The following is a 23,641-nucleotide window of genomic DNA, read 5'->3' on the forward strand; positions in this document are numbered from 1 at the left end:
CAATTCCTTTTTTTGTTACTGTTTAATTTTTTTAATTTATTGATTTTAGAGAGAGGGGGGAGGGGGAGAGAAAGACAGAAACATCGATTTGTTATTCCATTTAGATGTGCATTCACTGGTTGCTTCTTTTTTTTTTTTTTTTTTTTTTTTTCTTTTTTCTTTTTTTTTTTTTAAGATTTTATTTATTCATTATGAGAAGGGAGAGAGAGAGAGAGAGAGAGAGAAGGAGGGAGGAGCAGGAAGCATCAACTCCCATATGTGCCTTGACCAGGCAAGCCCAGGGCTTTGAACCGGCAACCTCAGTGTTTCCAGGTCGATGCTCCATCCACTGCGCCACCACAGGTCAGGCACTGGTTGCTTCTTGTATGTGCCCTGACTGGGGATCGAACCCGCAACCTTGGTGTATCTGGACATTACTCCCTCCATCTGAGCTACCCAGCCAGGGCTCAACACAATTTTTTTAAATTTTTTATAAAGTTTTATTTTGTAAGTGTGTATGATTCTTTTTTTTAATTTTATTTATTCATTTTAGAGAGGAGAGGCAGAGAGGAGAGAGAGACAGAGAGAGAGAAGGGGGGGAGGAGCTGGAAGCATCAAATCCCATATGTGCCTTGACCAGGCAAGCCCAGGGTTTTGAACCAGCGACCTCAGCATTTCCAGGTCGATGCTTTATCCACTGCGCCACCACAGGTCAGGCTCAACACAATTCTTATCAAAATTCCAGCTGGCATCCCCCCCAGAAATTGACAAGGCAATTCCAAAATTTGAATAGAAATGTTTTGCTCCAGAAGAGCAAAACAATCTTGAAAAAGGACAAAGTTGGAGATCCATACTGCTTGACTTCAAAAATTGCTTTATAAAAGATGAGAGCAGCTAACATTATTTGTGGCATCTTTAATTCACCCGTTCATCATTCATTCAAAATATATTGTTGAACAGTTACTGTGCCGACCATGGGGGAGACTGGAATTGAAAGTCCCTGGGCTCAGAGGAGGACATTCTAAGGAGCCATGTTGCAATCAACACTTCCTAGAGAGGCTGGTCTGGCCTGCTGAGGGCTCATGGAGGTCAAGGAAGGCTTCCTGAAGGAGGTGCCAAACTAAGCCGCGTAGAGGTTAAGCTAGCGGGGGTGGAGGAGGGGTGGTAGATGCCTCTCCCGCCAAAGTCAGAGCTGTGGGTGGTGGGAGGGGAGGGAGCTCGGTGCCTCCCGAAACTAGAGGTGGGCAAGGCCGCCCCTCTGGCGCAGCTCTCAGGAGGGGAGAGTGGGGCCACGTGAAAGGGCGTGGACGTCGCAGGGAACGGGAGTCACTCAAGGTTTAGTGGCAAAAATATGTCCTTGAAAAGGTCTCCGGCCCTGGCCGGTTGGCTCAGCGGTAGAGCGTCAGCCTGGCGTGCGGGGGACCCGGGTTCGATTCCCGGCCAGGGCACATAGGAGAAGCGTCCATTTGCTTCTCCACCCCCCCCCCCTTCCTCTCTGTCTCTCTCTTCCCCTCCCGCAGCCAAGGCTCCATTGGAGCAAAGATGGCCCGGGCGCTGGGGATGGCTCCTTGGCCTCTGCCCCAGGCGCTAGAGTGGCTCTGGTCGCAGCCACGCCCCTGGTGGGCAGAGCGTCGCCCCCTGGTGGGCGTGCCGGGTGGATCCCGGTCGGGCGCATGCGGGAGTCTGTCTGACTGTCTCTCCCCGTTTCCAGCTTCAGAATAAAAAAAAAAAAAAAAAAAAAAGGTCTCCGTGAGCGTGCGTGAGCATGGACGGCGGGAGAGGCCAGGGGAGCGGTGGGGCTGACCGGGAGGGAGCCCGGCTCCCCGGGCCGCGTGCGTAGGTGCCATGGAGATGCCTGTGACGTCACACAGCACAGGTCTCGCCTGCAAGACGTTCCTTCTTTTTTTTTATTCTTTTTTTTTTTTGTACTTTTCTGAAGCTGGAAACGGGGAGACAGTCAGACAGACACCCGCACGCGCCCGACCAGGATCCACTCGGCACGCCCACCAGGGGCGATGCTCTGCCCATCTGGGGCGTCGCTCTGTCGGGACCAGAGCCATTCTAGTGCCTGAGGCAGAGGCCACGGAGCCATCCCCAGCGCCCGGGCCATCTTTGCTCCAATGGAGCCTTGGCTGCGGGAGGGGAAGAGAGAGACAGAGAGGAAGGAGAGGGGGAGGGGTGGAGAAGCAAATGGGCGCTTCTCCTCTGTGCCCTGGCCGGGAATCGAACCTGAGACTTCTGCACGCCAGGCCGATGCTCTACCACTGAGCCAACCGGCCAGGGCCAAGACATTCCTTCTTGACTCAGGGATAACCACTCTGGGCACAGAATGGACTTGCCATTCAGAAGGTAGGTGCAGTGACAGTCAGTCTGTGCCCTGAGCACGGACCCTCGCAGTCCAACCCCAGCTGCTCTGAATAAGCATCACCTGGGGCCAGCAGATGCCAGTGGCCCAACTTGAGTGACAGCACCCCTACTAGGGGTCACCCTCACGCCCCAGTTTCTTGCCACCCTGGGTGGTTGAATGGGGGCCGGGGAAGTTGTGGCCGGCCCGCGCTAGTCTCAGGCAGCAGGGCATGGCCCTGAGAGCCCAGGTGTGCTGGCCAGGTGCGCGCTCCTCGGACCAAGTGCTGCCACCTGCAGCGTCTTTCTCCGCAGCTGCTATCCCCTGAGGGCGCTCGTTAAAAACGTGCAGGCCAGCCTGACTGGTGGTGGCGCTGTAGATAGAGCATGGATCTGGGATGCTGAGGTCCCAGGGTCAAAACCCTGAGGTCCCTGGCTTGAGCTAGAAGTCATTTTCTTGGCTTGAGCCCCTCCCGCTCCCCTTGGTCCAGGCACGTATGAGAAGCGATCAAGAACAACTAAAGCGCGCAGATACGAGCTGATGCTTCTCATCTCTCTCCCTTCCTGTCTGATTGTCTCTTTCTCGCTAAAAAATAAAAAAATTAAGAAAAAATAAAAATGCCAGCAGGATAGGAGAGGGGTGCCTCCTCCAGAAAGAAGGGGTTGAGGTCCCCTCCCACCGCCGCCGGCAGCCCAGCCGAGCTCCTGCCTGGTGTCCCTGCCTGGTGGGAGTGAGGACGTTGTACCCCAGGAGGGTGGGGGGTGTCCCTGACCTTCAGCACCACTACACCTCACTCCCACCCCGTGAGGGGGTCCCTACTGTGAGGAGTGAAGACTGAGGATGGCGCCCCACCCTCTAGCGCTAGGGTCCCTGCTTTGCAGCCCCTGGTGTGGGGGGGTGCTGATGTGGGGTCCCTCCATTTCCCCCAGGTATGAGGAATGAGGGATTGAGGCAGCCCCAGCTGACTTCCAAAGTGGAGTGGCCCGGGCCAGCTCTGCCCAGGTGGTGGTGGCAGGGTGTCCTGGGGACTGCCCCTTCTTTGCCCTCAGTAACCAGCCTATTTTTGGGCAGTGTGGGCCCGCCGGACCACCCAAACCCACAGAATTCTAGAACACCTGGGATTAACCTGCACTTAATTAGCATCTGCAGGCAAAGCTGCTCAGTAGTTCTCCAAAATATTATTTTAACCTGTGGTTTCCTCTATAGCAAAGTGATTTAGAACAAGAAATATGATCCCCACGGTGCTGTGCACATGCTTTTCTGTGGACTCCTCCAGCCTGAACTGGGGTTCTTCTTTTTTTGGGTGTAGAACTTTGTGATCCGATGGACTGTGCTAGGAGCCCAGGCACTTTGGAGAGGTCCGCTCAAAGATACCAGGAAAAACGAGAAGGGGACGCATCGGAACTCGTTCTTCTCTTTAAGGCTTGGGCAACATTGTCTGAACATGAGTTACAAGCTTTGACCCCCCCCCCTTTTTTTCCAGGTGGCATAGGGACAGGAGATTGCAGAATGGTTGGGGGCGGGAATCCACTTTTCTTTTTAATTTGTTCTATCTCAAAACAATTGTATAAAAAACGTGTCTGGTCAAAATAATACCAAGTTTGTTACGAAGGCGTTCTGAAGGGGGGAAAAGAAGAAAGAGGAAGGAAGGAAGGAAGGGAGAAGGAAGGAAGGTAGAAGGAAGGAAGGAAGGAAGGAAGGGAGAAGGAAGGAAGGAAGGAAGGAAGGAAGAAGAAAGGAAGGAAGGAAGGAAGGAAGGAAGGAAGGGAGGGAATTTATGATTTGTGCACCAAAATACAGACCTTAATGTCCCCCCTGAAGACCAAGCTTACCAAAGAAGGAGACGCATGCGCATTGGAGCACCCACCTGCAGTTGGGAGGAGGGATCCCATTCAGCCCCGACTTCTCCCCTTAGACAATTACACATGAATGAGTACTTCCTGAGCACAGCCCCTGGCCCCGGGCTTGGCTGTGGAGACGGTGAAGGTGTCCCACCAGGATGGGCTCTTGTTAGAAGTGTGTGTGAATGACATAGCGGGTGTGTGTATGTATGTATGTACGTATGCTGGGAAACCACTTTTGGGAAGAGGAGTTTAAGAAATCTTTCAGAAGAAATTTACTGCCAGGAAAGGACGCCTGTTCTTGAACTGGAACTGTTGGTTAATTGTTGAATGTTAAGAGAACGTTTTAAACATGTTTTTCCTTTAAAGTAGAAATGCTAAGTTGAGGCCAACGTGTTGCGAGCTCGGCAGCCCCACCACGCCTCTTCCCGTGGTGGCGGTGGGGGTGGGGCTGGGGGCTGAACGGCTTTCTCTTTGACAGAGAGAAGGGGCATGTGATGTTTCTTCCGGTAGTCCAGGTAGGAGAGCAGGTCAGCTAAACCGTCTTTCTCAAAGGGCTGGCTGTGTCTGCTCCGATTCCTCCGCCCTCTGCCCTCCAGGCCCGCGGGCTCCCCCACCCTGCTCTGCTCTCAGCGGCTGGCTCTCCGAATGTCACCTCCACGCTCCGTTTGCAGTCAGTCCTTGCTCCCGGATGCTCGCAGACCTCTCAGGTAGGAAGCTGGCCCGTCCCGCTCGGCCACTCCTCCTGGGCCTGGCTCCAGGAGTGGAGGTGGGCTCGCAGGCCTGGGCTGCTCTCTCCCTGACCCAGGGTGTGGGACTGTGTGGGGAAGGTCCCAACCCATCATCTTTTTCCTGTTCTTGCTTTGTTGGCAGGCGTTTCGTTTGTATTATTTTTAGAAATTGTTTCTGCTAGTCTGTGTTTTTTTCTAATGCCTTAGACATTCTATGTGCAAAGTTAAGTTTGAAAAGACTCATTAGGGCCTGACCTGTGGTGGCGTAGTGGATAAAGCGTCGACCTGGAATGCTGAGGTCGCCGGTTCAAAACCCTGGGATTACCTGGTCAAGGCACATATGGGAGTTGATGCTTCCTGCTCCTCCCCTCTTCTCTCTCTCTCTCTCTCTCCTCCTTCTCTCCTCTCTAAAATGAATAAATAAAGTCTTAAAAAAAAAAAAAAAAAGCCTGGCCTGACCAGGCGGTGGCGCAGTAGATAGAGCGTCGGACTGGGATGCGGAAGGATCCAGGTTCGAGACCCCAAGGTCGCCAGCTTGAGCGCAGGCTCATCTGGTTTGAGCAAAAAAAAGCTCACCGGCTTGGACCCTAGGTCGCTGGGCTCCAGCAAGGGGTTACTCGGTCTGCTGAAGGCCCACGGTCAAGGCACATATGAGAAAGCAATCAATGAACAACTAAGAAGTCGCAACGCGCAACGAGAAACTAATGATTGATGCTTCTCATCTCTCTCCGTTCCTGTCTGTCTGTCCCTGTCTATCTCTGCTTCTGTAAAAAAAAAAAAAAAAAAAGCCTGACCAGGTGGTGGCGCAGTGGATAGAGCGTCGGACTGGGATGTGAAAGGACCCAGGTTCGAGACCCCGAGGTCGCCAGCTTGAGCGCGGGCTCATCTGGCTTGAGCAAAGAGCTCACCAGCTTAGACCCAAGGTCGCTGGCTCCAGCAGGGGGTTACTCGGTCTGCTGAAGGCCCGCAGTCAAGGCACATGTGAGAAAGCAATCAATGAACAGCTAAGAAGTCACAACGCGCAACGAGAAACTGATGATTGATGCTTCTCATCTCTCTCCGTTCCTGTCTGTCCCTATCTCTGCCTCTGTAAAAAAAAAAAAAAAAAAAAAAAAAGATTCATTAGGGAAATTTGTCAAATGTTCACCTTTTAACAAAATGTCAAATTAACACGTCGACCCTTTGATATCTGGTACACTTAACCAGCCATCAAAAGATGCCAGATGATGGGTGACAAATGCACCCTCCTGTCTTCCATTTCTGTTTTGCTTTTGGGTTTTTCAACCTCCTGCTGTAGAATCACAGCAGCATGATTGGGTGTCTGGATGAGCAAGGGGGCGGGGCCAAGATGGACAAGGGGCAGGGCCAAGGATTCACAGTTGGTTGCTCCCCTAACTTTTCCATTTTAAAGCTTCAGGTTATCAGGTTATGACTTCTTGATACCTGTGAGGTCTATGAAAATGACTTTTTCCTTCTCTCTCTCTCTCTCTGAAAATTGAATAAATAGTCTTTAAAAAACAAACAAACTGCCTGACCTCTGGTGGCACAGTGGATAAAGCGTCGACCTGGGAACACTGAGGTCACCAGTTCAAAACCCTGCACTTGTCGGGTCAAGGCATATATGGGAGTTGATGCTTCCTGCTCCTCCCCTCTTTCTCTCTCCCTCCCTCCCTCCCTCCCTCCTCTCTAAAATGAATAAATTTAAAAAAAAATTAGAGCAAACAAACAAACAAAAAAAACCAAACAAACCTGCCCTGTGGTGGTGCAGTGGGTAAAGAGTTGACCTGGAACACTGAGGTCACCGGTTTGAAACCCTGGGCTTACTGGGTCAAGGCACATATGGGAGTTGATGCTTCCTGCTCCTCCCTTCTTTCTCTCTCTCTCCCTCTCCCTCTTTTCCTCTCTCTCTCTCTCTCTCTGAAAATTGAATAAATAAACTTTTTTTAAAAAAAGGAAAGAAAATGACTTTTTCCTAGTTTTTCCCCCTACCCCATTTTTTTCTCTTTGTGGTCCCAGTAGAGATATTTCTCCCCACATTTTGGAAAGAGTGTCACTTTAAATGATTGAAGTTCTGGGAACCAAGGTGGGATTCAGGGTGATTTCGTGTCTAGCCTGGTCTTTTGCCCATCCTTGGTGCCGAAATGCTGGATTCGGGCTCCAGCCTCCCCCACCGCCGGCCCCCGCCAGACCAGTGCGTCTCCCATTTCTCACAGAGGAAACCGCGCCATATTCTGCTCTTGTTCTCCTGAAGTTCAAATGAAAAGAACAGAACCCTTTAAGATCATGTCATTTTTCTCAGAGTACCAACCCTTGCACTTAACAGGGCACATTCCTCTCCTGTGGCAGCCCTAACGCATGACCACAAGCTGGCTGGCTTCAGACAAACGAGGCTCATTTATTTTTATTTAGAAATTAAATTTAACATTGGTCCATAAGAACACATAAGTTTCAGGTAAACATCTCCATAGCATTTGAACTTTTTAAAATTTTTATTAATTTTAATTTATTTGTGTTTACATGAATTCAAGTGTCCCACTGAATAGAACTTCCTCACCCCCCAACCCTGTGTCCCTTTTTTTTTTTACAGAGACAGAGAGAGAGTCAGAGAGAGGGATAGACAGGGACAGAGAGATGAGAAGCATCAATCATTAGTTTTTCGTTGCGCATTGCGACACCTTAGTTGTTCATTGATTGCTTTCTCATATGTGCCTTGACCGTGGGCCTTCGGTAGATCGAGTAACCCTTTGCTCGAGCCAGCGACCTTTGGTCCAAGCTGGTGAGCTTTTGCTCAAACCAGATGAGCCCAGGCTCAAGCTGGCGACCTCGGGGTCTCGAACCTGGGTCCTTCACATCCCAGTCCAATGCTCTATCCACTGTGCCACTGCCTGGTCACATCCCAGTCCAATGCTCTATCCACTGTGCCACTGCCTGGTCAGGCCCTGTGTCCCTTTTTATACCCCCTTTCCCCTTTCCCCTAAGCCCCTCCCCCTTCCCTCTAGGATTGGCTGTCCTGTTATCTATATCTCTGTTACATATATATACTTTCACTAATCCCTTCATCCTCTCTGATCCCGTCCTTTCATCTCCCTTCCCTCTGACTGCTGTCCCTCTGCTCCCTGTGGCCCCGCCTCTGCCTCTATTCGGTTCCTCAGTTCACTTTGTTCATTAGATTCCTCATATAAGTGAGAGCAATTGAACTGTTGACTGCGCTGTGTGTCCAGCACCCAGAGTGAGATCATTTTTCATCACCGTATGCTTGTCCCTCTTGACTCCCCTCCCCTCAAACAACAGAGGTGCATTCTCTCAGTCCTGGAGGCCAGAGGTCTGCAGTCCAGGGGTTGGGTGGCTTTCCCTCTGGAGGCTTTGAGGGCGAGTCTGATCCAGACCACTCCCCTGAAAGACCCCGAGGAGGCTGGGCTGTGAGGTCTGAGGGCGTGGAGCTGGAGGTGACCGCCGGGGTCACCGGAGGAGCTGGGAGATGACCGCCGGGGTCACCGGAGGAGCTGGGAGATGACCGCCGGGGTCACCGGAGGTGCTGGGTGATGACCGCCGGGGTCACCGGAGGAGCTGGGTGATGACCGCCGGGGTCACCGGAGGAGCTGGGAGATGACCGCCGGGGTCACCGGAGGTGCTGGGTGATGACCGCCGGGGTCACCGGAGGAGCTGGGTGATGACCGCCGGGGTCACCGGAGGTGCTGGGTGATGACCGCCGGGGTCACCGGAGGAGCTGGGTGATGACCGCCGGGGTCACCGGAGGTGCTGGGTGATGACCGCCGGGGTCACCGGAGGAGCTGGGTGATGACCGCCGGGGTCACCGGAGGAGCTGGGAGATGACCGCCGGGGTCACCGGAGGAGCTGGGAGATGACCGCCGGGGTCACCGGAGGTGCTGGGTGATGACCGCCGGGGTCACCGGAGGAGCTGGGTGATGACCGCCGGGGTCACCGGAGGAGCTGGGTGATGACCGCCGGGGTCACCGGAGGAGCTGGGAGATGACTGCCGGGGTCACCGGAGGTGCTGGGAGATGACCGCCGGGGTCACCGGAGGAGCTGGGTGATGACCGCCGGGGTCACCGGAGGAGCTGGGAGATGACCGCCGGGGTCACCGGAGGTGCTGGGTGATGACCGCCGGGGTCACCGGAGGAGCTGGGAGATGACCGCCGGGGTCACCGGAGGTGCTGGGTGATGACCGCCGGGGTCACCGGAGGAGCTGGGTGATGACCGCCGGGGTCACCGGAGGAGCTGGGTGATGACCGCCGGGGTCACCGGAGGAGCTGGGAGATGACTGCTGGGGTCACCGGAGGTGCTGGGTGGAGCTGAGGGCCAGATGACCTGTGGGCGCGGAGCGTGTGTTCACATGGGTGTGCACGCACGCATGCGCCCGGACAGACGCCACCAGGTGTGGGCATTTGGGTGAGAGCTTCATGGACAGGGCTTACTTGAAGGTAGAGATCTGGTGTTTCTCGGGCAGAGGCAGCGACTTCTGAACTCTCCATGAGGGACACTTGGGTCGTACAGCCCAAGAGAGTTGTGGGACATGCTCCCAGCTCCATGCCCCCTCATCCGTCTCCTCGTCAGCCCGGAGTGCTCACCTGGAGGCTCAGCTCCTTGGCTGAGCTGCCCCAGGAGCTGCTGGGGGGCGGGTGTGTGTCACTGCAGCACCCTGGAGTCAAGGACTTTCAGCTGGAGCAGGGAGGGGGAGGGGCTAGAAAGAGGCCCAAACCAGATATATACCTTGCAAGGCAGACGGGATTCCGGGAGCAGAGAGCCGCCTTCCAGCCCACCCTGACCGTGCACGGAGCCGAGGTGCAGAGGAGGGGCCGAGGAATTACACAGGTTTGCGTAATGGGGTGACTTCAACTGTAGTCCTGATTTCAAAGAATTCTCCGTAACAGGAGCGTTTTTCTGCAGTTTTTGAGGAAGGCGGGGCAGCGGAGAGTCCTCAGGGGTTTTGAGTTAGTGTTTTTGCTCTGCTCGAGGAGCTGCGGTGGTGAGAAGGCTGAGTCCCGGGGCCTTGGGGCCAGGCTGTCCCTGGGGTGGTGCACGTGTGGCCCTGGGCAAGTCCGATGTCATTAGCCTCAATTTCCCCAGCTGTAAACCGGGTGACACCCTCATACTACTGTCAAAAAAGCTGTGGCCCTGGCCGGTTGGCTCAGCGGTAGAGCGTCGGCCTGGCGTGCGGGGGACCCGGGTTCAATTCCCGGCCAGGGCACATAGGAGAAGTGCTTCTCCAACCGCCCCCCCTTCCTCTCTGTCTCTCTCTTCCCCTCCCGCAGCCAAGGCTCCATTGGAGCAAAGATGGCCCGGGTGCTGGGGATGGCTCCTTGGCCTCTGCCCCAGGCGCTAGAGTGGCTCTGGTCGCGGCAGAGCGACGCCCTGGAGGGGCAGAGCATCGCCCCTGGTGGGCAGAGCATCGCCCCTGGTGGGCAGAGCATCGCCCCTGGTGGGCAGAGCGTCGCCCCTGGTGGGCGTGCCGGGTGGATCCCGGTCGGGCGCATGCGGGAGTCTGTCTGACTGTCTCTCCCCGTTTCCAGCTTCAGAAAAAAAAAAAAAAAAAAAAGCTGTGCTAGCCTGACCAGGTGGTGGCACAGTGAATAGAGCTACAGGCATCCCCAAACTACGGCCCACGGGCCACATGTATCCAGCCCCCGCCGTACTTCCGGAAGGGGCACCTCTTTCACTGGTGGTCAGTGAGAGGAGCACTGTATGTGGTGGCCCTCCAACGGTCTGAGGGACAGTGAACTGGCCCCCTGTGTAAAAAGTTTGGGGACCCCTGGCACTGGGATGTGGAGGACCCAGGTTTGAGATCCCGAGGTCTCCAGCTTGAGCGCAGGCTCATCTGGTTTGAGCAAAGCTCACCAGCTTGGACCCAAGGTTGCTGGTTCGAGCAAGGGGTTACTCGGTCTGCTGAAGGCCCGTGGTCAAGGCACATATGAGAAAGCAATCAATGAATAACTAAGGTACCACAACAAAAAACTGATGATTGATCCTTCTCATCTCTCTCTGTTCCTGTCTGTCTGTCCCTATCTATCTCTCTGTCTCTGTAAAAAAAAAAAAAAAAAAAAAGCTGTGCTAGACCTTCCACAGGTCTCATGCCATGTAACTCCCCGAACCACACAGCTGGTGAGGTTGCCGGTTTGACACAAGGTTCAGGGTGAGGCCGGAGGCAAGTCCAAGGTGAGCACGCTGTACACTTGTGACAGGTCATGCCGCTCGGTCCTGGGTTTCTGCCTCCAGGTGTAAATGCTTTGTGGGTGGCTCTGAGGGATTCCACGTGGGTCCACACAGCAAACACCGGGACGCACAGGAGCGCACAGTGGGGCTGGGGCCTCGTTGCCTTATAGCATACAGTTGAAGTTTGTTGTTACCAGGGGTGTGGGATGCCTTTTGATGAAAATGTTGTAAGAAGTCTTTACCTGGTGCCAACCTGCTGGTCTAGAAAACGGGAGGTTGGCGCTGACCTGGCCCAAACCCGGCGGGGGAGGGGAGAAAGGTTCCGCTGTGGGCTGTAATCTCACTGTTTTGGTTCTTCTGTCTAAACTCAGCCTAGGGAGAGGACAGGTACTCACAGTGTGAGTCCCTTTGGAGATCAAAATGAAGTCGGTTTGGCCTCATCAAAGGGACATGGGAGCCACTGATAGAGCATCGGACTGGGATGTGGAGGACCCAGGCTCGAGACCCCGAGCTTGCCAGCTTGAGCGCAGGCTCATCTGGTTTGAGCAAAGCTCACCAGCTTGGACCCAAGGTCGCTGGCTCGAGTAAGGGGATACTCGGTCTGCTGAAGGCCCACAGTCAAGGCACATATGAGAAAGCAATCAATGAACAACTAAGGTGTCGCAACAAAGAATTGATGCTTCTCATCTCTCTCCCTTCCTGCCTGTCTGTCCCTCTCTCTGTCTCTCTCTGTCTCTGTCACCAAAAAAAAAAAAAAAAAAAAAAAAAAAGGGACTTGGGAGCCAACAGAGCTGGTTCCGGCCAAAGCGGAAGGAAATGAGCAGCAGTGTGCTGGGTTGTAGCCCCAAGTGCAAGGGGACAGGGACCCGCTGCTCGGTGCCGGGCAGTGTGGAAGGGACGGGAAGGTGATGGGCATCACACCTGGGGTGCGCCATTGGTGTCAGCAGTGCCTTTGCTACCCCTTGTGACGAGAAGGGCACCTTGCCTTGTGGCCGTCTCCCAGTCTGCTCTTAAGAATCAGATAAATCAGATGGAGGAAAGTCATCCTCAAAACAGTCAAGGTGCCCTGGCCGGTTGGCTCAGTGGTAGAGCATCGGCCTGGCGTGCAGGAGTCCCGGGTTCGATTCCCGGCCAGGGCACACAGGAGAAGTGCCTATCTGCTTCTCCACCCCTCCCCCTCTCCTTCCTCTCTGTCTCTCTCTTCCCCTCCTGCAGCTGAGGCTCCATTGGAGCAAAGTTGGCCCGGGCGCTGAGGATGGCTCTGTGGCCTCTGCCTCAGGTGCTAGAATGGCCCTGGTTGCAACAGAGCAATGCCCCAGATGGGCGGAGCATCGCCCCCTGGTGGGCATGCCGGTTGGATCCCGGTCGGTCGGGTGAATGCGGGAGTCTGTCTGACTGCCTCCCCGTTTCCAACTTCAGAAAAATACAAAAAAATAATAAATAAATAAATAAATAACACACACACACACACACACACACACACACACACAATAAGACAGAATGTAAAGAAGATGCTGGCGGAGGGGGAGAGGACATTAGCATAACAATGGCTCTCCCAAGCAGGAAGGTAATTAGCAATTTCACAAACAGCTGCCCAGCGCCATTTTTAATAATAAAAGTGAGCAAAACTCAAAAAATACAAATTTTACAAACTCATTTGCCCAACACCCATAATTCAAATATCTGCTTGGGACTTAAAGCAGAAAATCCCGTGAGTGACTGCTTATCTCTCAAATTGCTCATGATTTAAAGTGCTCGTGTGTGGTGCCACTGTATTGATGCCTTACTGAGCAAGGCCTGGCTACACCCTGGACCTCAGGGCTGGGACGGGTAGTCCGGTTCCTCCACGGCCTCCGGCTTTGGGCGCAGAGAGAGAGCCAGGCTGCCGTGGAGGGCCGATGGGCGCAGAGAGAGAGCCAGGCTGCCGTGGAGGGCCAATGGGCTGTTTTTGTCCCTTCCCAATGCGCTGGTGGTCACGCTAGTGGCTGAGTCTGTCTCCTCGGCGCATGCCTGATTCTGCTTTCCCGTTCCCCATGGCCCAGGCTCCGAGAAGCTTCTCCTTGTCACCCCCCACCCTCCAGGGCCACTGTCCTCCGAGTGTCCAGTGTGGCCGAGAGCACCGGCCTGGGCGGGGGGCACCCTTGCCTCCTGACTCCCTTGAGAGAGTTATTCAAGCCTTTCCCCCCAGGCTAATCACAGAAAGAACCACTTGGACTTTGTGAAAGGTGTCTGGAGAGAGGCGAGTTAGAGAACAAGCAGGTGGCTACTCTTGTGTGGGGGATGACAGGGCCATCCCAAAATCCAAGTCCCCGGGGCCCTGCCCAGGGCTAGCCTTGTCACCACACCTTTCTGAGGGGAGTGGTCTTGAGCCTCAGGGCAGGCTGTTCCCTCCCTGTCTGGTGGTATCACCATATTTTGGGGGGAAAAAACTTCATTTTGATATTGAAATTGTCTTTGCTCTTTCAAACATTTTTAAAATAAGAAAACAAGACTCAAAGTAGTTTGCCTGGAGGGTTGACAAGACCACCCATTTACAATCGGTCAGTTTCAAAATTCTCAACCAAAATGAAAATCAATCCTGAGGTCGCCAGTTCGAAACCCCGGGCTTGCCCAGTTAAGGTACATATAGGAAGCCGCTACTACGAGTCGATACTTCCCACTCTGCCCCCTCTTTCTCTCTCTCTCTGTCTCTCTCTCCTCTATCTAAAAATCAATAAATAGCCTGACCTGTGGTGGCGCAGTGGATAAAGCGTCGACCTGGAATGCTGAGGTCACCGGTTCAAAACCCTGGGCTTGCCTGGTCAAGGCACATATGGGAGTTGATGTTTCCTGCTCCTCCCTCCTCTCTCTCTCTCTCTCTCCTCTCTAAAAATTAATTTTAAAAAAGTAAAAATCAATAAATAAAATTTAAGAAATCAACCCTAATAACAGAGAAGGGTGTAGTCAATGCCTGACTCACGGGGTCCCAGACACCAGGTCACTTTGAAGAGCAGCTCTGAGCGCTGGTAAGTCATTCTCACCCAAACCCAGAGTGAGCGTCCAGCCTGACGTGTCTCGGTGTGTAAAAGCTGATGCTGGGTCGTTCACAGTGTGACTGTCATCCTCACCTGCACCCCCACAACTGCTCTGTGGCCGGGGATTAGAAGGGGGTCACGGAATGGGTGCCGGCTTTGTGATTCAAATGGTCCTGACCATTTTCTGAATCTGAACCGATGACAATTGCCTACAGATTACGGTGTTTATTTCCATATTTACCTTTTTGGGGGGATAAATAAGTGTCAACTGTCCAAAAAGGAAGTGAGCTCTCTCGGGGTCTTCTCGGCCCACAGGGTCCTGCGCCGACTCTGCCCTGGGTCCTGTGTGAGTGCCGTGACCACGCACGCTGTCTGCGAGTGGGGAGACACTGGGGGCGTGTGAGCCTCTGGTTAATTCAGGCTGTCCCTGGGCTACGAACGAGAGAGGTTCCGGAGGTTGGTTCTTAAGTTGAATTTGCGTGTAAGTTGGAACAGGTATGTTTACCTCTTAAATGCAACTTAAATGTTTGTCTTAACCTAGTATTTACTTTCACCTTTCTGTGCATGTAAATACTTAAACATTTTCTTTTTTTTTTTTTTTAAAGATTTTATTTATTCATTTGAGAGAGAGAGAGAGAGAGAGAGAGAGAGAGAGAGAGAGAGAGAAGGGAAACACAAGGGGGGGGGGAGGAGCAGGAAGCATCAACTCCCATATGTGCCTTGACCGGGTAAGCTCAGGGTTTTTTGAACCGGGGACCTCCGTGTTCCAGGTCGACGCTTTATCCACTGCGCCACCACAGGTCAGGCTAAACATTTTCAAATACAACCTTAAACAAGCTTGGGTGATGCAGAAGATGATGGACCTGTTGGCGAGGATGGGTCTGGTGTTGGAGAGTCAGGGGTCGATTCTGCTGCTGGAGTCCGTTTCTTGAAGTGTAGCATCCAGGGCGGTTTGCAAGAGCTTTCCTTTTTCTCATCGCAAACGGCCCTTTTTCTCATCGTCAAGGCAGCATGTCAGGCCTTCGGTAACCGCGCGGTAAACTCTGGTGACCTCTCTGTGTCGGGATCTTGCTCCTCTAACTTTGCCATTCCTGCTTCAGTGAGATGAAACACATCAGCTGACTCCTTTATAGAAAACTTTTTGGGGTCTGGAGTTTCTAGGTCCTTGTTTTCCTCCCTAAATGCTACCACCTGCTGCTCTAGTGTCATAGGGGTGTCATTGGTTAGTTCTTTGCCACGGGAGTCGTGTAACTCTCTGATATCGTTTTCCCTGACGTCCAACAGCAGTTGATGACCAGTAGCCCCTCATGGCCCTCTGTTCGTGTGAGCTGTATGCAAGTCAGATGTTTATAATGTGGGGACTCATTGTATCGGTCAGCCTGACTGCCTTCCAGTCTCCGTGGGTGCTCTTAGTGTTTTGGTTTGGGGAGGAGGTCTCCACACAGCACTGGAGCTAGTGATCGGAAGAGCAGCTCGCGGCGCTAGTGCAGGGGGGGGATGGTGGTGAGCCCAGCGAGCTCGGACTCCCCTGGGGACCCTCACTGCAGGGCCCCTCCCTCAAGAGCACCGGTGCGGGAAGGTAAAATAAAGGCAGAGTAGGGAAAAGGAAACTCTGACACCGAGGTCCGGGGTGCGGAGGGCTGTTGCCAGGTAGCCAGGAAGCTCCGAAGCTTTCTCCTGCCGGTGGTCACTGCGCTGGGAGCAGGAGGTGGCGGTCCCTCCTTCCCTGCTGCTCACATGTGCTGCCCGTTCGGCCGTCGGGAACAGGCCACGGCACTGTTGGAAACAGGGAGCGACTGGGCTGCAGTGCTCGTTTCAGCTTCTTCCAGCCGCACTGTAGGAGAGGCAGTGGGCAGCGAGGGGCTCGTCTGTGCAGGCGAGCCCAGGGAGCAGGACAGGGCCGAGCGTGTCCTTCGCCAGGGACACAGGGCCTGGGAGGGACGTTAGGAGGGAATGCCAGGCCTGCACCCCGTGCTGGGACAAGGGCTTTAAATGACAGGCTCAGGCTGGGTCCCAGCAGTGGTGGACCCTCGGGCTTTTTGGATGCTGTGTAGAGCTTTTTGGCTCAGTGGTAGAGCGTCGGCCCAGATGGGCAGAGCATCGCCCCCTGGTGGGCATGCCGGGTGGATCCCGGTCTGGTGCATGTGGGAGTCTGTCTGACTGCCTCCCCGTTTCCAACTTCAGAAAAATACAAAAAATTAAAAAAAAAAAAAAAAGATTTACTTGTGGGCCTGGCTGGCTGGCTGGCTCAGTGGTAGAGTATCAGCCCATCGTGTGGAAGTCCTGGGTTCGATTCCCGGCCAGGGCACACAGGAGAAGCGCCTATCTGCTTCTCCACCCCTCCCCCTTTCCTTCCTCTCTGTCTCTCTTCCTCTCCTGCGGCCAAAGCTCCATTGGAGCAAAGTTGGCCCTGGCGCTGAGGATGGCTCTATGGCCTCCACCTCAGGTGCTAAGAAGAGCTCAGTTGCTGAACAACCAAGTAACACCTCAGCTGGGCAGAGCATCGCCCCCTGGTGGGCACGCTGGGTGGATCCTGGTCGAGCGCATGTGGGAGTCTGTCTCTCTGCCTCCTGCTTATCACTTCAGAAAAAAACAAAACAAACAAACAAAAGATTTACTTGCAAGGTAGATCATGCAAACTTTGCCAACTTCAGTGACGAATAACTCGTATAGATGAGGAGTTCCCCTCGAGCCCCCGCTGGACAGCCTCCTGGCTCAGAGGTGCTTTGATTGTCAGATTTTAGATCCTTACGGTGTTCTGGAGGATAAGGCCTGCCACTGCAAGGTCCATCCTCCTGGTGACGTGACCTTGGATGTTACTGGCCTTCACACATGCCGACGTCCAGCAGTCCTGCAGCTCACTCAGAAGACCCTCTCTCTTTTTTTTTTTTAGAAGACCCTCTCTTGTCAGCAACTCCAGACCTCGCTGTCAAAGCTTCCAGTGGGGCCCCTGCATCCCGGGGGACCAATGACGGGGGCATGCAGCCCGCAGAGGCCGGCAGCCCTGGGGCACGAGTGTTGGCAGCTTGGATTTCTGTGTCTCTGGGGGGCTCCAGGATGACGGCAGAAAACTGGGTACCCCTCCTCCCTGCGGTGGATCCCCCTGAGATGGGCTGGCACCCTCAGGGCAGAGCTCAAGTGCCCAGCCACCACCCAGGCTTGGGAGTGAGGGACAAGGGGCCCACGTGGCCACTGCCCAAGCGGAAGCTGGAGCTTTTCCTGTCAGAGCCTGAGAAGAGAAGGACGCAGAATGTGGCCCAGACTCAGGTGAGTGGTGGCTCGGGGCGCGGTGGGGACGGGGAGGGGGGAGCGCAGTGTGGGCTCCGGGGCGGTGTGCCGTGGCGGGGCCCAGCGTGGTGTGGGCGCGGTGTGGCGGGGGCTCCGGGGCGGTGTGCCGTGGCGGGGGCCCAGCGTGGTGTGGCTCCGGGGTGGTGTGCCGTGGCGGGGGCCCAGCGTGGTGTGGCGGGGGCTCCGGGGCGGTGTGCCGTGGCGGGGGCCCAGCGTGGTGTGGGCGTGGTGTGGGCGTGGTGTGGCGGGGGCTCCGGGGCGGTGTGCCGTGGCGGGGGCCCAGCGTGGTGTGGCGGGGGCTCTGGGGCGGTGTGCCGTGGCGGGGCCCAGCGTGGTGTGGCGGGGGCTCCGGGGCGGTGTGCCGTGGCGGGGGCCCAGCATGGTGTGGGCGCGGTGGGGACGGGGAGGAGGAGCGCAGTGTGGGCTCTGGGGTGGTGTGCCGTGGCGGGGCCCAGCGTGGTGTGGGCGCGGTGTGGCGGGGGCTCCGGGGCGGTGTGCCGTGGTGTGGCGGGGGCTCCGGGGCGGTGTGCCGTGGTGTGGCGGGGGCTCCGGGGTGGTGTGCCGTGGCGGGGCCCAGCGTGGTGTGGGCGGGGTGTGGCGGGGCCCAGCGTGGTGTGGGTGCAGTGTGGCGGGGGCTCTGGGGCAGAGCTCCTGTTCTCCTTCCTGTGCCTGTCCCCTGCCGCTGCTGCTGCAGCAGGGGCGTCCTAAATAGCCGGCTTTGGTGCCGTGGGGCCGTGGACGGGCGTGGTCTTGGGGCGGTGCCCCTCACGCTGCCCCCAGTTTCACTGTTTCACCTCCTTGCAGGCTCAGACCAGTAACCATTCTAGAGTTGGTGTCAGCACCGTGCGGCCGAGCCTGCAGCCATGGCCGCTGTCTGGGGACCACACTGTGCCCAGTGCCAATAAAAGAAAGTCTTCCCGAGGACAGGAGCCACCTGTCCCTCCTGGTGGCTGGTGGCACATGGGCCTAGTCTGCGTCTCTCCTCCATGGTGATGCAGGTGGCACGTGGGGTGGAGTTGGCCCCTTGGGTGGGTGCTCTGGTCATGTGCCCCCACTTGGCCCTGAGTCCCCTTTCTGCCACCTCTGCTGGTGAGGACAAGTAGGGCTGTGGCCACTGTCCAGCCTGACTCTCCAGCTGCAGGATAAGTGGGGGTTGCAGAGTTTGGGGGTCCTCCCTTGGGCCCATGGAAGGCGTCAGCGAGAGGCGGATGGGCTGAGGCCACAGGAGGCTCTGACCTGGGTGTTGTCACCTCAGGTGTGAGGCTGGGCAGCAAGTAGGTGCCTTGGCCTCCGCATGCGCACACGGCAGCCCTTGATGGGAGAGCACTGTCCGATCCTACCTGGGTGACCGCGTCCAGGGCCGGTAGCTGAGCTGCTGCAGCTGCCTTCTCCCTGGGGGGAGCTGCCCTGCGTTCCCCCCAGCTGGGCCTCTCGCTTCCCGGGGCGCGTTCCTCCCCTTGTGCTCCCACCAGCCTCTGGGCTCAGGACCCTCGCCTGTCACTGGGTGGGCAGGGACTCTCGCCCGTGGTGGCCACTCGGTGGCTCTCCTCGGCTGCGAGCCTGCCGCCCGTCCAGGCTCCCACTGCACAGGGGGCCATTTACAAGGCCCCACCGTCCATGGAACACAGCTCCAGGCCGTGGGACCTGCAGGGGCGCGCAGACATGGCCGAGCCAGCAGCTCTGGCTCTAATCCCAGGCCCCAGGTTTGGGGGTCAGGGCTTGAGCACCCAGGATTCAGACTCTCACTCTGCTGGTGGCCGAGCACGTCCCATGCCTCACGGGGCCCAAATGGTTTCCGTCAACCCGAGGCCCTCGCGAGGCAGCGAAGGGCCACGCCACCCACATGCCCCGTGAACACGACAGCCCTCTACCAGCCTCCTCTACCTGCCGCCGCCCCGGGAGCTGTGGGACCAAGGTACCAAGGAGGAGACGCGAAGGGGGCAGCAGGCCAGCTGTCCAGGCTGGGGTGTCGGGTACCGACCCAGGGCGGCGAGACCTTCCTGAGGCGTGGCTGGCCGCCCTGTCCCCGGGGCTCCCAGCCCAGGTCCGCGGTTCAGCCGCTGAGCGCTCCCGGAGCCCAGCACGGAGATGAAAGAGGCAGGAGTGGCTCGTGCTTAGTGTTTTATTTCATGAAACGTGCCATGCTCTTGACCCTCCACATGAGGGCCCTCCTGCTCCCGATGGTCCCCCCGTCGGCCTCACTCGTGTCCCTCTGCCTCAACGACAGCGTTGCCTCCACAAGTCCGTGCCCTCCGAAGGTGGCCAGCAGGATAGACGCTGACACTCTTTCTGGCTACAGGGGCTGGCAAAGGGGCTTCACTCCGTGCACAGGACGGCGACACCACGCTCATAGAAGCTGCGAGGGTCTTCCTTGGTGGCGATCTCGAAGTCCACCGTGAAGATGAGGTCTGCCCGGGTGAAGTTCAGGTAGACGGGCAGGGTCACCTGTCGGGACGGCAGGGAGGTGGTCAGGGCCTCCTGCCCGAGGGAACCAGGCTTCTCCTGTGGGGCCGCTTGCAGGGTGGGAGGGGGACGACGCTGCCCGCTTACACCGCCATGCCTGCCTGGCCACGGGGACAGGGAGGCACCACCTACCACGCTCGCCTTCTTCTCCGCGTTCGTCTGCTTGACCCAGCGCAGCTGTGTGAGGGGCAGGACCGTGGAGATGGCGTGGGACAGAGAGAGCTTGTTGTTGCTGCACGTGGCTCCCTGCAGCTTCAGACCTGCGGCGGGAGCAACCCATCAGGGGGCTGGCTCGGGGCTGCTGGCCACAGGGCCTCTGGGACCACGGGCACCCGCGCGTGGGCGTGCCAGCCGAGCTGCAGGCCGGGCGCAGGGAGGGGGACTTCGAGGGTCGGCATGCCCAACTCACCCGTGACCCCAAAGCTGCAGGCGTCGAGGGCAGCGTTCTGCGAGGTGGTGACGTTGACCTCCAGGCAGAGCTCCTCCAGGGACCAGCTGTTGGCCTGCGCCACGTACTGCCTGGTGGCGGTGATGTAGGCCTCGGGCACGAACAGGCCGCCCAGGCACACGTGGATGTTCTGTGGGGAGCAGCACCCAGGTGAGGAGCGAGCCCCACATGGTCCCCCGCTGCAGACCCCCCCACCCCCGCTTCTCCGGAGCGCCAGCACCACCTTCAGCTCCTTGGCGCCACCCGACGCGGCTGCCAGCGAGATGTTCTGTAGCTGTTTGATCCTCTCGCTGAAATCAGACACCCACTGGATGACGGTCATGCCCGCGGGCACCGTGTAGTGGGACCAGCTCCGGGGCAAGATCCCTGCAGGAAAGGCACCCCCGGCCGGCGTCAGTTCCTGCAGCCCCTGGGCGCAGACTGGGAGAGCTGCCCGCCCCCCCCTGGGTGCCGAGCATGCCCGCGTGGCCCGCTCCACCCACTCTGCACCTGCCCTCCAGCGCCCAGTGTGTGACGGCACCGCCCGTGCCCTCAGGGAGGGGCACCAGCCCCGAGCCCACCTTTCACCAGCTCGTTGATGAGCGTGCGCAGGTAGTTGGTCTGCTTCTTCTTCCCCTCGCACACCTGCACCACGTCGGCCAGGTCCTGGCGCACATCCTGCAGCAGCTTTGCCCCCATCTTCACCTCCCTCTCAAAGAACCGGAACAGGGGATCCTGCGGCCGTCCGGAGAAAAGGCCAGAGGGTCAGAGGCCCCTGCCCTAGGGTGACCCGACCTCCGCGCGGCTGGTCGACCTGCCAAGGCCCTGCTGGTGACAGCAGCCCGGACGCCACCGAAGGCATCTGGAGGGTCACGGATGCAGCCCCTGGAAGGCGGCCGGCACCTGGTACTTTGGACGGCGGAGGGTCGCCTGTCGGGTGGGTGTGTGCCTGCCCTGAGACAGCAGCTCGTCCGCCCGTCCGCCCCGCTGGGAGCCTCCCGAGCCCAGGACGCTGGGCAGCCCCGCCACCTTGATGTTGTCCACTGTGCGCTTGAGGTGGCTGAGCGTCTGGGGGATGAGCTGCAGCCAGTTGGAGGCGGTGGTGTGCAGCGTCCGCATCCAGGCGGGGCGCCCGTCGGACGTGGCATCCGCCCGCGCCTTCTTCTCGGCCTCCGCGTAGGCCAGGTCGTCCTCGTCCTCCAGCATCTGCATCTTGAGCATCTTGCTGATCATGTCCACACCTGCGCGGTCCCGGCGGCACGGGGCAGGGGCGGGGGTGGTGGGAGGAAGAAAGGACTTAAATACTTAAATGTCATGGCCACAGGGAGTTTTCAAAGCACAGACAAGGCAGGTCCGGAAGAAAGAGAGCTACCAGGTGATGTCCCGGCGCTGGGGCCGGAGAGGACAGGGTCCGGGGGAGGACAGGGGCCAGGGGAGCCTCCTCAGGACCCCGAGCTGGTGTGAACACGGAGCAGCCTGCATGGGGGCCGTGCTGTGAACCTGAACTTCCGGCTGAGACCACCCCCAAGCCCGTCCCCTCACTGGAGCCTGACCATACCCAGCCCGAGCAGCACTACCGCCTGGGCCGCAGACGTGGGGGCTCAGCCTCCCCCAGACAGGCCCTGGCTTCCCCGGGCGCACGGGCTGCTCACCCTGGGTGGTGAGGAGGACCCTCTCGGCGTTGTTGGGCAGGCCTAGCCAGGAGGGCGTCTGGGTGTCGGGGAGCAGCTCCACCCACTGCACGAACTCCTCGCGCCTGGAAAGCCACATGTGGAGATGCCGTCACAGGCGACAGTGGACGCTGCCCGGCATCTCAGTGGTTGGTCACAGGAGGCGGCCCCTACCTGATGCCATCCGGCATTTGGATGTCTTTGTGCCCGTCCACCTTGCAGGCCAGCTTGAACTCACTGTCGAAACTCTTCGTGGTGAAGAGACGCTCCAGGAAGGTGTTGAGCAGACGCTGGTCAAACTCGTTGTCCACCCGCCCGCCGTAGATGGACTGGGCCATCAGGGTCTTCAGCGCGGACCACGGGATCTTCTCCGGCGGAATGTTCTGCCGCCCCTGGGGAGGGAAGGCTATCAGTGTGCAGCAGCGTGGGGGGCTCGCCAGGCTCCCCCTCACACGTAGCAGGTCGTCCCCGCCGCCCCCACCACTACCGTGACCGTTTCCAAGTGCTCCCCTCCCTCTGATGAGGCACAGCCCACACCTGCCTTGGCCGTGTCGTCCAGCCACGTGTCCACTGTGTCGCAGGCTGACCGCAGGTCCGACTCCCCGAATTCATACTTCTTTGACCAGCCCAGGGGTGCGTATCGTAAGCGTTCTTGGATGATGGCGTGGAACCAGGCCAGCAGGAAGTACAGGCGAGCACGCTCGTTGGGAGACTGCAGGAGGAAAGTTATCAGGGGCGGACTCACCCGAGAGCAACGCCCTTTCCATCGAAGGAGCCTCGTCAGAATCATCAGATCCTGTTGGTCCTCGTCAGAATCGAGGCTTTAAAGAGCTTTTGTGCTGAACCACCCTGAACTTCAGGGCTTACTATGGAGCAAGTTAACACAAATACTAAACACGACCCAATGACAATGTTAAAATATTCAGCCAACAGAAAATTAACACAAGGCAAGTTTTGTAGAAATGCCAGGAAAAGCACACGGCACAAGATAACACAGCTGACCCTTGGACACGTGGGCAGGGACTGCGTGGGTCTAATCATACGTGGATTCTCAGTAAACAGAGAGTCAGCTCTTCGCATCTCTGGGTTCTGCTCCTGTAGCATGGAGGGCTGTGTGCACTGCTCCACGCCACTGTATCAAGGGGACCAGAGCATCGCTGTACCCACAGGGAACCCTGAAACCAACCTGTAGGGACTGGGCCGACTGCAGGGTTTGGGGGAGTCAAAACTTACACCTGGGTTTCTGACTGAAGGTCACGTTCAAGGGCCAGCTGCAGCGCTAAGAACCCCCTTCCTGCGCACGTGCCTCGGCCTGTGCTTGGGGCCCAGGAGGGCACTGGCTCGCCTCGGGTGGTCCGTGCTTGGGAGCAGAGGACTCCCAGGCACCTGGGACACGAAGCTGGTTTCTGGCGAGCTTTGCTACGGGCGTGTCACAGCCCCGACACAAGCCCCGGGGACACGTACATGTGACTCTCAGCCGTTCACAGAAGCGAGAGCAGCACTGTGATGAGCCCCTGGTCGGTGAGGGCGGGGCGGTCTGGCTTCGGGCCGACAGCGCAGTCCTACCTTGCATATCCGCGAGACAGGGATGCTGCTGAAGGTCCGCAGCATGTTGGCCTTCACGCCCGGGGGCGGCTCAAACACGAAGATGCGGCCGGCTCGCAGCAGGTTGACGGGCACCTGCAGGAGACCCGTGCCCGTCAGCGGCCTGGC

General features: G+C 57.3%; 2 protein-coding genes across 2 annotated transcripts in view; both read right to left on the reverse strand.

Annotated features, from left to right (window-relative positions):
• Positions 1-8,175: 8,175 nt before the first annotated feature.
• On the reverse strand, positions 8,176-19,213 carry LOC136376167 (uncharacterized). Its single transcript, XM_066341991.1, has 11 exons — positions 19,115-19,213; positions 18,709-18,950; positions 17,418-18,072; positions 15,700-15,856; positions 9,485-9,555; positions 9,127-9,224; positions 8,967-9,038; positions 8,807-8,878; positions 8,647-8,718; positions 8,487-8,558; positions 8,176-8,398 (listed from the first exon to the last, which is right to left on the reverse strand). Exons 1-11 carry the CDS (start codon positions 19,211-19,213, stop codon positions 8,176-8,178), a joined length of 1,833 nt encoding a protein of 610 aa, XP_066198088.1.
• A 259-nt stretch (positions 19,214-19,472) lies between these two features.
• Positions 19,473-23,641, reverse strand: part of DYNC1H1 (dynein cytoplasmic 1 heavy chain 1) — a 67,660-nt gene continuing 63,491 nt past the window's right edge. Inside the window, exons 69-78 of the mRNA XM_066341913.1 lie at positions 23,495-23,608; positions 22,470-22,640; positions 22,103-22,320; positions 21,911-22,014; positions 21,288-21,499; positions 20,840-20,993; positions 20,503-20,645; positions 20,241-20,409; positions 19,964-20,091; positions 19,473-19,813 (exon numbers count right to left, since the gene is read on the reverse strand). Of these exons, the coding sequence (XP_066198010.1) occupies positions 19,685-19,813; positions 19,964-20,091; positions 20,241-20,409; positions 20,503-20,645; positions 20,840-20,993; positions 21,288-21,499; positions 21,911-22,014; positions 22,103-22,320; positions 22,470-22,640; positions 23,495-23,608 (1,542 nt within the window). The 3' untranslated portion in view covers positions 19,473-19,684. The remainder of the gene's footprint in view (positions 19,814-19,963; positions 20,092-20,240; positions 20,410-20,502; positions 20,646-20,839; positions 20,994-21,287; positions 21,500-21,910; positions 22,015-22,102; positions 22,321-22,469; positions 22,641-23,494; positions 23,609-23,641) is intronic.

This window comes from Saccopteryx leptura, chromosome 6 (assembly GCF_036850995.1).
Source record: "Saccopteryx leptura isolate mSacLep1 chromosome 6, mSacLep1_pri_phased_curated, whole genome shotgun sequence".
NCBI classification, from domain to species: Eukaryota; Metazoa; Chordata; class Mammalia; order Chiroptera; family Emballonuridae; genus Saccopteryx; species Saccopteryx leptura.

Bases quoted from the DNA above. Each gene is read 5' to 3' on its own strand.
- LOC136376167 (XM_066341991.1), bottom strand. From the start codon at position 19,213: ATGTGGGTGGCGTGGCCCTTCGCTGCCTCGCGAGGGCCTCGGGTTGAC. The intron at 15,857-17,417 runs GCACACCGCCCC...TGTTTCCAACAG, and splicing joins CCACGCTGGGCCCCGCCACG to TGCCGTGGCCTGTTCCCGAC. The intron at 9,039-9,126 runs GTGACCCCGGCG...GTCATCTCCCAG, and splicing joins GTCATCACCCAGCTCCTCCG to CTCCTCCGGTGACCCCGGCG.